Source organism: Typopeltis vanoorti, chromosome 18 (genome assembly GCF_054136105.1).
Source record: "Typopeltis vanoorti isolate ZY-2024b chromosome 18, IOZ_Tvanoo_1.0, whole genome shotgun sequence".
Taxonomy (NCBI): domain Eukaryota; kingdom Metazoa; phylum Arthropoda; class Arachnida; order Uropygi; family Thelyphonidae; genus Typopeltis; species Typopeltis vanoorti.
The window spans coordinates 87759056-87772064 of record NC_143566.1 but is presented as its reverse complement, the minus strand read 5'-3'; the positions used below and the strand labels follow the sequence as shown (position 1 = coordinate 87772064).

Below are 13009 nucleotides of genomic sequence, written 5' to 3'. Positions count from 1 at the left end.
TATAGGGAGTAGGCGAGGCCTTTTAACCCTATCTAGCTTTTGGAGACTGAGTGGGCAGTTCAATCTCCATCAATAGCCAATCAGAGATAGCTGGCCCATGTCTATCACTAATTATAGCAGCCACCGATGAAGAGGCTGGCAAACAAGTGCTGCCATCTCTTGGTACCTAACCCTAACAAGGTATGTCACTGTCTGAAATAATGTGGGTACTATGGTCGATTTTCTTGAGTTTACGCAATGAAAAACCCGAGTTTCCGGGAGGAAAAACCCGCTTGCCCGTGCTAGAGATCGACTAACTCGGGAATCGATTTATATCGGTCATTTTAAACCCCTTCCTCACCAAAAAAAAAAGAAAGAAAAGAAATCATCTGCATAATTAGTATGAAATGTTGCATAACGCAAAAGGTTTTATTTTTTAAATTACATTTTATATCCCCAGCTAACTGTAACTCAGAATTTGCAATTCAATGTTTAATCAACAGTTTAGTTTGCCTTCCCACATCGCGCTTGGTTTTGTGGCTTCTAGTCTGTGGAGTTGATATTATTAATGTTTTACCACTAGTTGTCGCTTATATCGATCATACTTAATGTTGATTTAGCGAATCAATAGTTTGCCATAGCGTTTCAATTATACGAATTCCTTTGAAAACTTATATTTATCCAGCCAATTTCACAGTTATTATGAAATTTACTTCTGGGTATAAATTCAACTTGATATTAAATTCGGTGAATATCACCGTGCAGCGTAAGAATATCAGATTGCTTAGTGGATGCCTTAAGTGGCTTTTAAAAAATTTCATCTTTGGTCTCTAGAACAAGATTTCCTTACAGTGAGTTTGGACTAATCCTTATAACAAATCCAATGAATGCACGATAACTTTGTAACCAATTTTTAGTGAGTTTCACAGAAAGACAGTTCATTTACTGTCATTTGCATAGTTTAGAACTTATTTCCACTCAAACAGACCTACTGAAACCGAAACTGAGACGGCTCTACAATTTTACGTAACATCTTATACACTAATTTTGTTAATTTCCACGCAAAGAGAATGGGGCTATTGACGTCGTTTCTAATCATTTGGAGATATTTTCTTCCAGCCTCCTGGATATAAAAACTGATCTCGATCACATTTGGAGATAGTTACATTTACTGTGAAGTTCATACACAGTGGGCATTTAAGCCAATTCATAAATTTAAGTGGTTGCCACTGAAGATGAACTTGTTACAAGGGTGAAATGCAGATGATGATGGTGATAAGTGATGCCGACAGACTCTGCCAAAGTGAATGCTTTGTTAGATTGCAGTCTAGCAAAGTATTAGTAGAATACTTAGTAGTCAAAACTACTAAGTTCTATTACAATCCTCTTAGTGGGATTCTCACCTTCCTTAAGATGACAATTCTACTTAAGTACCAACAGGAGACCAAATTCACGCAGCGTGGAAAATTCCTTTCTTTGTTGATATGAGCATGTACACTCTGTTTCTTTTTTTGCTGAGCCATCATCTAGTAATTTGGCGATATGAACAGTGGATCTGTAATTAGTGGCAAGTTGCCAAAGTACTGAATGGATAGAGCGTAAATGAGGAGGTTAGCGAGCACAGTGGAAAAGCTTTGAGGGCTCTAAAAAACTATACACGAATAAATAGTGTACATAATCTCTCTCTCTCTCTCTCTCTCTCTCTCTCTCTCTCTCTCTCTCTCTCTCTCTCTCTCTCTCTCTCTCTCTTTGTACCTTTGACCACAAAGCTTGCCCGTGACCAAATAAGCACGACTCTCTTGTTGTATGTCACAAGCACTCTGCAGTCCCTTTCACAGGGTAAAACTTTATCAGATAAGAACATTTCTATTACTCATACAACTGCAGCATTCCAATGCTCACAGCAGTTATTTAACTAAAGCTTCTCTGCCGTCATTGAGAACTCAATGCAGCATTCTCCTTACAAAAGAAAACTGGTTAAACGCACGGAAAGGAAGAAACCAAATTGATAGATTTTGGTTTTTTCTTCCTTTTTCTCTATCTTTCTAAGAAAGATAGAGAGAGCGAGAGAGAGAGAGAGAGAAAGACGATTTTGTAGGTGTGTGTGTGTGTGTGAATTCCAATGAAAAGTTGTAAACTTGTTTGTACATTTTAGTACGAACTTTTTTAAACCACTTCAGTTCTCCAACAAGCAAGAGTGTGATGATGGAGGTCTCGCAGTGGACAATGAAATTCAACTACTGTCTAAAGATGATCACAAACATTTATGCCTGTAATGGCATTTGAACCGCAATCATTTGGAAAGATCAACATTGTCGGCCAAATATGGTATGAAAAAACAAACCTTCAACCAGTATTCTATCGTCCGAGAAAAAACAAATGATGATAATAACTTTGTACGTACGATATACATCGTACGTACAAAGAAAGCACTTCCCACTTTACTCGTAGCATACTGTTGCAGTCTTATCACTGAATAGCTCAGGAATTACCTTGATGTATAATAACGGATGATTTTCTGTTATTCTTTTACCTGAATAGACGTATGTTTTTTTTTAAGTTCACTTAAATTACTTAGTTATTACGATACTCTGATTAATTTTATTAAGTCTAGAGAACATTCGACAGATATTTATTTTATTTTAAGGCACATTAATCTGGAAAATATACCTGAACTACACTTTTCTGCATTTCGACTGTCACTTTGCGGATCTACAGAAAAGCCGTGAAGATTTTCAGTAGAAAAGTATTTTAATCCAAAAATTGAAGTTTCAATTCCCCGAAACCACTTTTCCAAGAAATTTGCTCTCTATGACTGTTCTGAGAAGTCCTCTCATTCTTGCTGTGTCCGAAGTAATCAGCCTTAAAAACGTATGGACGTCAATTCAAATCTAGTGGACATGAATGTTCTTCGGTTGGAGGTGCGATGTTAGACCACCATTTTGTTTATTGGAGGTCTGAAGTAGATTAACTCTACAGAAGGATTTCGGACTATGCAAAAAAAAATAAAAAAGCATGTGAATATGTAAACGCTCACTCACCCTACTAATATACTCCTGGTTTACAACCTTTCGTGGGGGAGTATCGCATGAAGAAAAAAATCCCTCAGCTAAGCTTTCTCGAAAAAATGGAGGAAGTTATTCATAATTAACTTCTTCGTCACTCCCTGAGGTCCAGCAGTTAATTATTCACAATTGGATACAAGCATGAGAAAATTCAGAAAAATGTGTCTTTCGCTCTTGATATTTCCAGGGCATCTGATCCGATATGGCATAAGATTCTTCTAAAAAACAAATCAGTTCTTTTGCCTACCCGGTTTCTTCTGTACATAAACAACTTTCTTTCACTGACCTCAAATCCTATAGGCTGTTCCTTCTTATTTGATAATCCTACTGCTGAAATAATCCTAGCTATAAGATCTTTCAGAAGTAATATCCTAAATGCTGATTTTCTTCAATGGGACGAAGAAAGCCTCCTGAATGCTAAGAAGGGACAGTCAATACTCCTTTGACAATATTCATATCTCAGAGTTTATCCTCTCTACAAATCCCAGATCACTATAACCTGTTCTCATATTTGGAACAACGTACCAAAACATGTTCCTAAGAATTCTTGTTCGAAAGAATGCAAATGTAGAGTTTGTAGTGAACGTTGTTCACTACAAACAACGTCCACAAACAAGTCCACAAACTTAGTCCATAAATAAAACTTAATTTGATAGATTTTATACTTGTTAATAATTTATATTTTGGAGATTTATTTTTGTTTTTCTGTAATGCAACTATTTTACGAGTTGATGTTATAAAAGTGCTAGTGTTTGGAAACAAAGTTAGCAAATAGCTGTATTATTTCCCTGATGAGCAGTGGATCTCATCTTATTTAGATTGTTGCGTGAAATTGGCCCCCGAATACCTTGAAATTTCAATCGCAGAGACAATTATTCGTAATTTAATCATTTTCAATTTCGCTGAAATATCTCCTTTGATCATCAGAAAGGTCGTTTTCACGCACAGTTAAATGCCAACAAAATCGCACTCAAGTTTCACAGCTTTATTCACCACAAACGTAGGCGCATGTCTGGTGCCAGTGATTTGACATTAGTTTTGTTTTATATATTTTTTGAAACGTTCTTTCAAAACTTTCAAAGAATAAACTGCAATACTGGTTTATATTTAGCAATAATTTTTTTTTCTTTCACAAAAAAAAAAAAAAAACGATAACAAATTTGTTTTTCTTCTCTCCCAAACTTCGTCTTCTTTCATCTTCCATCGTCAGAAGCGAAACTAAAAACAAAACGTAGTTAAAAACCTTTCTGAATTTAGTGTGATCATCCAATGGGACCGTTCTTTTTTATCTATTGTTAAGTTTAAAATTGTTTAAGATATCATTGCTTAGCTGGGTAAAAACCGTAATATGCAACAAAAGCGATTTAATTAAGGTTTTTCTTCCTCGTTGGTACAATACAAGAGTTTCTATTTGTTGAAGCAAATAAAAATAAGCTATTTTATTATTATTATTAACATTGCTTTGTTATTTTAACAGTTAACTGAATGATGTCAAAGCAACAGAAAACGAACTTGGAATTTGAGCAAAAGGAGGCTGGAGAGTTGTTTTGAAGCAAGACCAAAATCCTTTGTGTGGACCTCGACAGTTGAATGCAAAGTAGCATCAGTCAAACAATAACCCGAACTTTGAAGCTATGAGCGCGATATTTTGAAGAGTAGCCGGCAAGCCACGAAACAACGACGAGCAACCACAAACTGAAACATAAGTCACGTTTTGATTGTGACTTTTCTGTTCGTTTCTGCATTTTAGTTTTCATTATTTGATGTAATCGAACACTTTTGGTTTGGTTAAATCTCCAAAGAACAACATAAAATAAAAGTCAGTCAAAATTACGAAGGTCTTAGGAAATGAAGTCCCTTCTTCGAGTTAAGAATGGAGCGTACGTGCAGAATAAACACCGACTCTGGAAAGAGTTCCTTACTCCATACTGTCGAAACGATATCTGATCGATTTTTGGTGGCCTCGCTTAGCCAGGTCACTGGCGGCGCAGCTCTTCTACAACTACTTTAATCCCGCTGCTGGCGAGAAGTCCTCAATGGATCACGTGACAGCTGCCGCGGCAACAGCGAATCCTTCGGGTGGTGCTGCTGCTACTCTAAGTTCTCAGCTTCTTCGTTCGTACTATCTTGTTCATACGAGATCCAACAACTGATTAACAAGACTGATTTTATTACGACGGCATTGACAACGCTAGTCGATTAGGATATGGGCGTCTATGCGTGAGTTCTGTTCGGAAGGAAAGTTGTTTTGATAGCGATGGTAGGTGAGTTTGGAACAACGTTGCTTTCGTTGAGGTGTTCTCTGATTCATTCGTCATAGAAAGAAGCGACAAAATCTTGGAATCGAATTCCTATGAATGATTATGAAATGTTGAACCGTGTTTAATGGGCAGTTTTGCACCTTTGCTTCTTAATGGATGGGTGAGATTAACGCAAAAATGATACTCGTCATGCTAAGAAGCAACCAGGATGTTCAGTAACACTCTGCATTACAATTGAAAATGCTATCAATGGAAGATGTTTAGAAATAAACAGCAGAGTAGCAACACGGAACTAAATGTGAACAGGGAATCGTAGAATCAATTGCAAAATGCAACCGGTAAAAAAAAAAAATAATAATAATAAAAAAAAAATGGTTGCACAAAAAAATATATTTCAATTTCGGGAGGGAGGAATTACAGTTCTGAAACACTTACAGTCATCGACTTAGCCTTTTCTGATTTCTTTCTTTCTCAAAATTAAAAAAAAAATACCTGAATGTCTGTCCGTCTACAAACAAAATACAAAAATTCTTTTCATCAGCTTGACAGAAATTGATTTCTATGCTAGAGATGGCGCTGTAATTCGTGTTGCTCTAAAAGATTACTTTAAAATATATTACTTGATTGAAGGAAATATTCTGGGGTAGATATTAATTAGGACAGTGTCATAATTTATTGTTGTGCACTCAGTTTTAGATCCAGCACATTCTCCTGACCCATCATAACACATGACCGAATTATTTTTCTATTTCTCACCCTACATATCAAATTCCAGAGTTTTCACCTTACTGTGTTTCTTCCAGCTTTTTAGTTCCGCGAAAACACCGAATTAGAACTGCATTTAATATCCATTACTCTCTGACGAGAAGGAGAGGAAATAAGTTTTGCATTTATTTTTAATGAGAGACTCCGTAGCTCAGTTAGTATAGACGAAGCCCTTTGATCGAAAAGACCTGGGTTCGATTCCCGTCAGTGACGTGAGGAACCTTTATCTTACCTCTTTACGAAAGGTGAGTTAACCGGTCTCATACTGAGGTAGAAGGTTTTTCTTCCCGGAAACTCGGATTTTTCGTTCCCCAGAACAGGCTCCGTGAACACACGCATCTACACATAGGGCACTTAGAGGCATAGGGCCAACCTCCTTATCTTCGTATTACGGTTAGGAAATACAAGGATACTTGGAAGTCCATGGGCGCTTAAGTGCCTCTTAAAGCCACTGATGGATGGATGGATGGATTTATTTTTAATGTTAGTATGATTAGACAATCATAACTGAATAATTAAAAACATCTTAATGTTATATTTATATATTACATACAGAAGGCATAGAGGTATTCTTACCCAGATACCATCTTATGTTCTCCCTTCTGCGCCTTATAATTTGATCACTGGTTTTCTCTCAGGTCGTCGATGCCTGTGATGGAGGACGGTTTCCTCTCATCAGATTTCTCTGTCCGCACAGGATTTACAAAGCTCTGTGCTTTCGTTCACGTTCTTTCTTTCTTCTATGCATCGATGAGCTTCTCTCTCTCTCTCTCTCTCTCTCTCTCTCTCTCTCTCTCTCTCTCTATCTATCTATCTATCTATCTATCTATCTATCTATCTCTATCTATCTATCTCTCTATTCTCTCCAACTGCAAATCCTATCCATAGTTTGCTGATGATGGTACATTCAATTTCTCCTCTTCAATCGAGAATCTTTATAGTGTAGAAATAATTAAAACTTTTTTAGATCTGTAACAAACGTCTTGATTGCAGATCTTCTCGCCGTTCTCAAGTAGGGTGAACATAATCTAGTGAATTTCTTTGCTACCATAAGAGAATCCTATTTTGGGAAGAATGATCTTATTTCATTCCCCCTTACTTCTGATAATATTCTCATCCTTATCTTTGATAATATCATCGCCTCCTCATCCTTCAAAAAAAATTGGTGTCTTCTTTGAAAGAAATGCTACTTTACACCTGCACATCTTCTAATTTAATAACTCCTTAATCAGCCTTAGAACATGTTCTCACAGATGGAATACGTATCAGAAACCTTGCTAATGTTGGTGTTATCCAGAAGAGGATAATCCGATGATCAAACTCCCTCCAGTCGCTTTCTCACAGACATAATGTTTCTCCATTTTGTCTTTTTTTTTTTTTTTTTTTAGATATTTTCATGGGCGCTGCTCCTCGAAATAGCAACCTATATTTTCCTCCACTTTATTCTAATCATATATAAGAACAGTTTAGCCTTTTCTTCCATTATATCTACCTTTGTTCTTTGAAAGAACCTTCCGCATATCATCCTCTCTAATAAATACAGCTCTTCAAGAAACTCGTGAGCTGATTCCTTACTGCTCCTTAATAACTTGCCTTCTGCCTGTGCAATTGTGTTATGGATATTTTTATTTTTGGCCTCCGGTGTGCATGTGTGTGTGACATTAAAATTGACATTAAAATATACACTATTTAAAAGTAACAACTACATTCTCTATTTAATTGTTTTAAGCTCATTATTTTTATAGACAAAGTCGATATGTGTATAAAAATACCAAAGCGTATGTTTTTTCAGACCAATTCCAATCCCGATAAATATTTCAAGACCAAATGCAATTAATAAATTAGCAGTTATTAATTAATTAATTATTGAAATCGCTTAAATTAGAAATAGGAAAGTGATCATGCTCTAGAATGATGGAGTAGTAGGATTGTTCGGACTTACGGCCAAAGAATTGGCTTCTTAGCCTTAGTTAAGGCTAAAAATCCACTGCATCGTGTCTGTAAATTTCTAGAGAGTTTGTCCGTTTTTGGTGATAAAAAAATCGAGTTTACCAATAATTCATTAAGAAGGTTCACGTTTTAGATGGGATTCGAAGCCATATTTTTCCAAAGGGCATCGTCGATCCCAATGACTCTATGAAGGTTCCGGTGAAATAGCTGCTTCATCTGAGCTAATCATGATATAAATACAGTATACGAGTATGTTAATCATAAACTTGTGACTAAAACAAACTACATGTATTAAGATAATGAGGTCGCAGTTTAAAAGAGTTGTGGTTCCATATTTAAGAAACTCCAATAAACGGCCATGAGTACATGCTATGAATTGAAATAGAACATAATTGCACACAATAAACAAAAATTAAACGACAATCAGATGACCAAAAAAAAAATATATATATATATATATATATATATTTTTTTTTTTTTTGTGTATATATATATATATATATATATATATATATATATATATATATTGCTTGTCTTAACATACAACGGGTTTATAATTAGTTTCTGTTAAGAAGCTTTCTCGAGTGTAATAATTATGATTATTACACGTAATTTTTTATCTGTCTGTCTTTTCCCAACCAGTCATAATAGAACTTTCCACTCGTAATGCCATAAAATATTTTCAACGTGTTCCAAACTCTTTAATTTTCTAAGGAAAGTAATTTCATTATTATCTTCAGTTTTTCCTATATTACTTTCATTGAAATTTTATTTCACTTTTTATCATGTTTTGAGGGGGGTTTTGAGGTTGTTTTTATTTGTAATGAACGTTTATAACGAGACGTTTTGATCTCGTGAGGCATATATATGAGAATTTTTAATTTTCATTGATAGAATTATGTTCACGGAGTAAAAATGCTTCCCAATATTCAGGTGGCGTTGTTGTCTGTTTAACAGGAAGCAGTGACTGGACATCGTCTGCGAAGACTGCGTGTCTTGTTAACTGATTTAATGACAGAATAATGATTTTTAAAACTAAAAATAGACGTTTGTTCTTACGTAAAATATAGGAAAGTATTTAAATATAGTGTTATTATTAAATCGCTATGTTTATGTCATTTACTCTCCGACGAGGAGGGGGAGAAATACATTTTATATTTATTATTAATTTTAGTAATGATTATACAAATTCTCAGATTTCAGGTGGCGTATTTAATGGTATCCGAAAGCACTTGATAACTTCCGTCGGGTGTGAAGAAATTTGTATGTTTAACTGATCAAAGAGTGATATCTATTTACAGAAATCACCAAAATAGGTTACAGTTTACGTGCAAATACAAAAGGGCAGTGTTAATCACATTGTATTGTTATCTTTGTCTACTGAAATGTGCGTTTCCTGTATGAAGCTGGTGCTCTACGGGAAAGTAAGTGTTATCTTTGCGAAATGGGCTGCTAAAGTGTAGGTCATGCCGTCTAATAATTCCATCGCCGACACTAAATACATCACGAGCCGTTATCTTTCTCAGAACACTACAGTAAACGGGAATTCCTTCGTGACAGTCGATTGTAGTGGTTGGCCGTTTGCCAACCAGGCCACAATGTTGGAGGCTAACTCACAGTTGTTTATTTATAAAATCCTCATTTCTGGCGCCGAAAATGTCAGCTACTGTATAAGTGCTAGCGACGTGTGTGTGTGTGTGTGTGTCGTTTTCTCAGAGCCGAACGGCCTTTTCTGGGATGCGGTTACACTGCCATCTATCAGTAACTTCACATACTGACGATCACACCTAAATATAGACTCCCGTTATTTATTTCTGGGCTGTGAGGAAGTCTGTCTGGCAAGAGGTGACCTGCGCTAAGAAACGCTAGCTACAGTTTTTCACGAAGAAGGAATTTGCTTACATAAGGACTTTGGAGTAGCACAAAATAGAATAGGAAGAGACGAAATCACTTCTCAATTTGCTCTGCACTTAATATTAACTCTACATTAATCAGAGGATTATCTGCTAAGTTGAAAAAATGCACTGCTGCAATTGAAACTCGCCGATGACTAAATGAACATGTATAGGTGGAACCGGCGTTCTATTCTAGTCTGAATAAAGAAAAATTAAGGACATATATCATCAGTTTCATTTCTACATGCGAGCGAATGACTATAGGACTTAATAATATAGTTCATTAGTATTGTGTGTAATACATGTACTATGCATGTATTCGATAACATGGCATAACATAGCGCGACAAAATATGGTACAAGAATGGTGTGTGTGTTGACACATATTTCAGACAAATTATAACGAACACAGCTGCATTACTAACCTCCATCCGCGTAGGTCTCTGTTCCGTAGCCATCTTGCAATCCATTTGCCCATGTTCCTTCGTATTTGGATCCTGAATTGATAGACTGCCGGACACCGTAACGTCCTTTGAACCCCTGGGTCCACTCCCCGCGGTACAGCCACCGTCCTCTGGTCTCTACTCCTAGTCCGTGCCTCTTCCCGTTCTGCCACTGCCCTTCGTACGTACTGCCGCTGGGCCACGTGTAGATACCGGACACTTCGAATCCGAAATGCCACGATCCGCTGTATTCCCCTTGACCTTTCGGGCCGGTGCACACCCCATGGCCGTGCGCTTTTCCGTCTTCCCATCCGCCACAATACGTTCCCCCATCGTCAAAGTCGAAACGTCCACCCGTGGCGGCTGTCGGCGTGTCGGTGCGGATGCTGGACATGACCTTCACATGAGTGGTAAGGCGAACCGATGAGGGGGGGGGATAGGTACCGTTCACCGAGGGTGCACTAGTCCGACGACCTCTTTCAACGGCACGTGTCTAGTTCTCGAATACACGCTAAGCCTGACGCCGCACGGATGGGGATGTCGGAAGACGAATCTAAGCCTAAACTGATGCTGCTGGGATGTCTACGAGGCACGTATTCGGACTGTAAATGGTCCTGCACTGGGCCCAGGCCTCGCCCGTCACTGAGGGGGGCCAGAGCAGGATCGCACTTGTGTGTCTCAAGTTCCACTTCACTTACGTCTCCCACGGTAATGTCGTCACTATCGCCAGTCTATTGCGCAGTCGCTCACCAAATTCCCAGCCGAGAAAACGCAAGAAAGGCGAAGAGGCAAGAGAGGACAACGGTCATTTTTATCACGTGATTGGAGGTCAACAGTTCGAAGTTCGTTCGGCTACTTGGCTTGTTCAGAAGGGGTAATCGCCAAACACTTCTTGCAGGTTTGTAAGAGTGGAATGCGTCGTCAGTTCCCCCGCCTACTTTATCTCACCATGGCAACGGACATTAATAGCACGAGGCAACGGATGACACTGTAGCGGACAAGTCCACATATGGCTGCGGCAAGGCTCCGATCTTCGTCAGCTGACGGTACGTCATGACGATAGGACCACTTCCTCAGAGGGTGGGCTAGCTCCACAGGGATGCGGAATCGTTTTTGAACCGTGCGGCCGACTTGAAAAGTTCCAGAAAAGTGGCACGAGCGAAGTGGAAATGCGCGGTTTTCGATTAAACGCAATCCGCGCTGCTTCGATGACTCCCACCACCATAGGTGGACTTTGACTGCGTCACAAGCTTTGGCTCCGGCTAGCTGCTCTCTCCGCCCTGTCTGTTACGGAAGTGTCCGTATTGTAATGCGTGCAGAAATGTAGCGGTTGAGAAATGTCGGAGGAAAGCCAAGAAGAGACGGAAAAGCAATTAAGCGCTGAGGGAGAAATGAGAAGGAAGCGATAGACAAAACGGCAGTTCTGCAGAGTCCTCGAAATACGAATATTTCGCGCACTCTTTCGTTATTTTCGACATGTGCGCAAACAGATCACTTCCATTGGTGTTCGATCTTTGTTCCCGTTAGCTGTTTGAAGATGTTTTAATGACCGGTTTCTAGCCAGATGAAGTTCGGAAACTTTCTTCCTGTCACTGTTCAGCTTGTAATCAACTGAACATCTGAGAGCACAACTGCAAACAAAAATCACGTAATCCCCAGTTGCCATTTGTTTCTTTTGAGATACTTTTATTTTGTCTTCGTATACAATAACGGCACATATGAAACTTGGAAAGCCACACACGCAATCATTAACATGAATACAAGCCGTTGATCGGCAGGTTTCAATGTTTTCGAATACTTCTGAAGTGTTTAATGAAGGATGGGAGTGTGCTGATTTTAAAACGTCCCGAGCTTGAGATTTCTTCAGGGGTAGTTCGACAGACTCTCTTTTTGGCGAAATAATTCTATTCAGAACAAGATGAGAAGTCGATGATTTTTCCGATTAAATAGAAAAAGGAAAAAAAAAAAGTTTTATATCCCCTTTTTTCTCCTCCTCGCTGTTCTTAACGCATTCTCGCAAGCACGTGGGCTCCATGCAGAAATTCGAGGAAGCAACGTGTGTTGCAGTACTTAACATCTCTCCGTGTACGGGCAGGGGGGGGGGGGGTACTTACTTGAGCTGGAAGCCCATTATTATACCTCTGTAGTGGGGCGTTTTCCTACTTAGTATTGGGACGTTGCCCAGATCGGCAAGCACAGATTCGCAGAAAAGAAAATTGAATAAAATGGCAAGAATTCCACAGTGCAAAGTGGTAACTGAAATCAGCAGATCAAAGAACTGTTTTGAAGAAAAAAAATAAATGTGCAGCCTTCAAGCAGACTAGCATTTCTCACTTTAGTGCACATAACAGACAATAGCTCTTCTTTATAGAAACGCATTGTCGAATTCGTTAACATTTAACAACGATGTTGTTAATTGTTAACGAATTCGACAAGCGCAAGCAAGCAAGATGGAACGAATGATGATTTCTTGTAGAATATGTTGCCAAAATGGATATTTTGTGTTTTTTTCTTTAAGTGAGCAATAGAAAGTGCCTGACAAGCAAAACGTGTCAAATTCAAGACAAGAAGTTCAGTACTGCATACGGAAAGGCTGAATTCTGTTAAAAATAGAGAAAAGTTATAAAATTATGACGATATCATTACGATGCC

General features: G+C 38.3%; 1 protein-coding gene across 1 annotated transcript in view; it reads right to left on the bottom strand.

Annotated features, from left to right (window-relative positions):
- The window catches only part of LOC150096906 (uncharacterized), a 79908-nt gene extending 68263 nt beyond the window's left edge, over window positions 1-11645 (bottom strand). The window contains exon 1 of the mRNA XM_090408450.1: window positions 10340-11645. Coding sequence (XP_090264576.1) covers window positions 10340-10751 — 412 coding nt within the window. The 5' untranslated portion in view covers window positions 10752-11645. The remainder of the gene's footprint in view (window positions 1-10339) is intronic.
- Between the last annotated feature and the right edge of the window lie 1364 nt (window positions 11646-13009).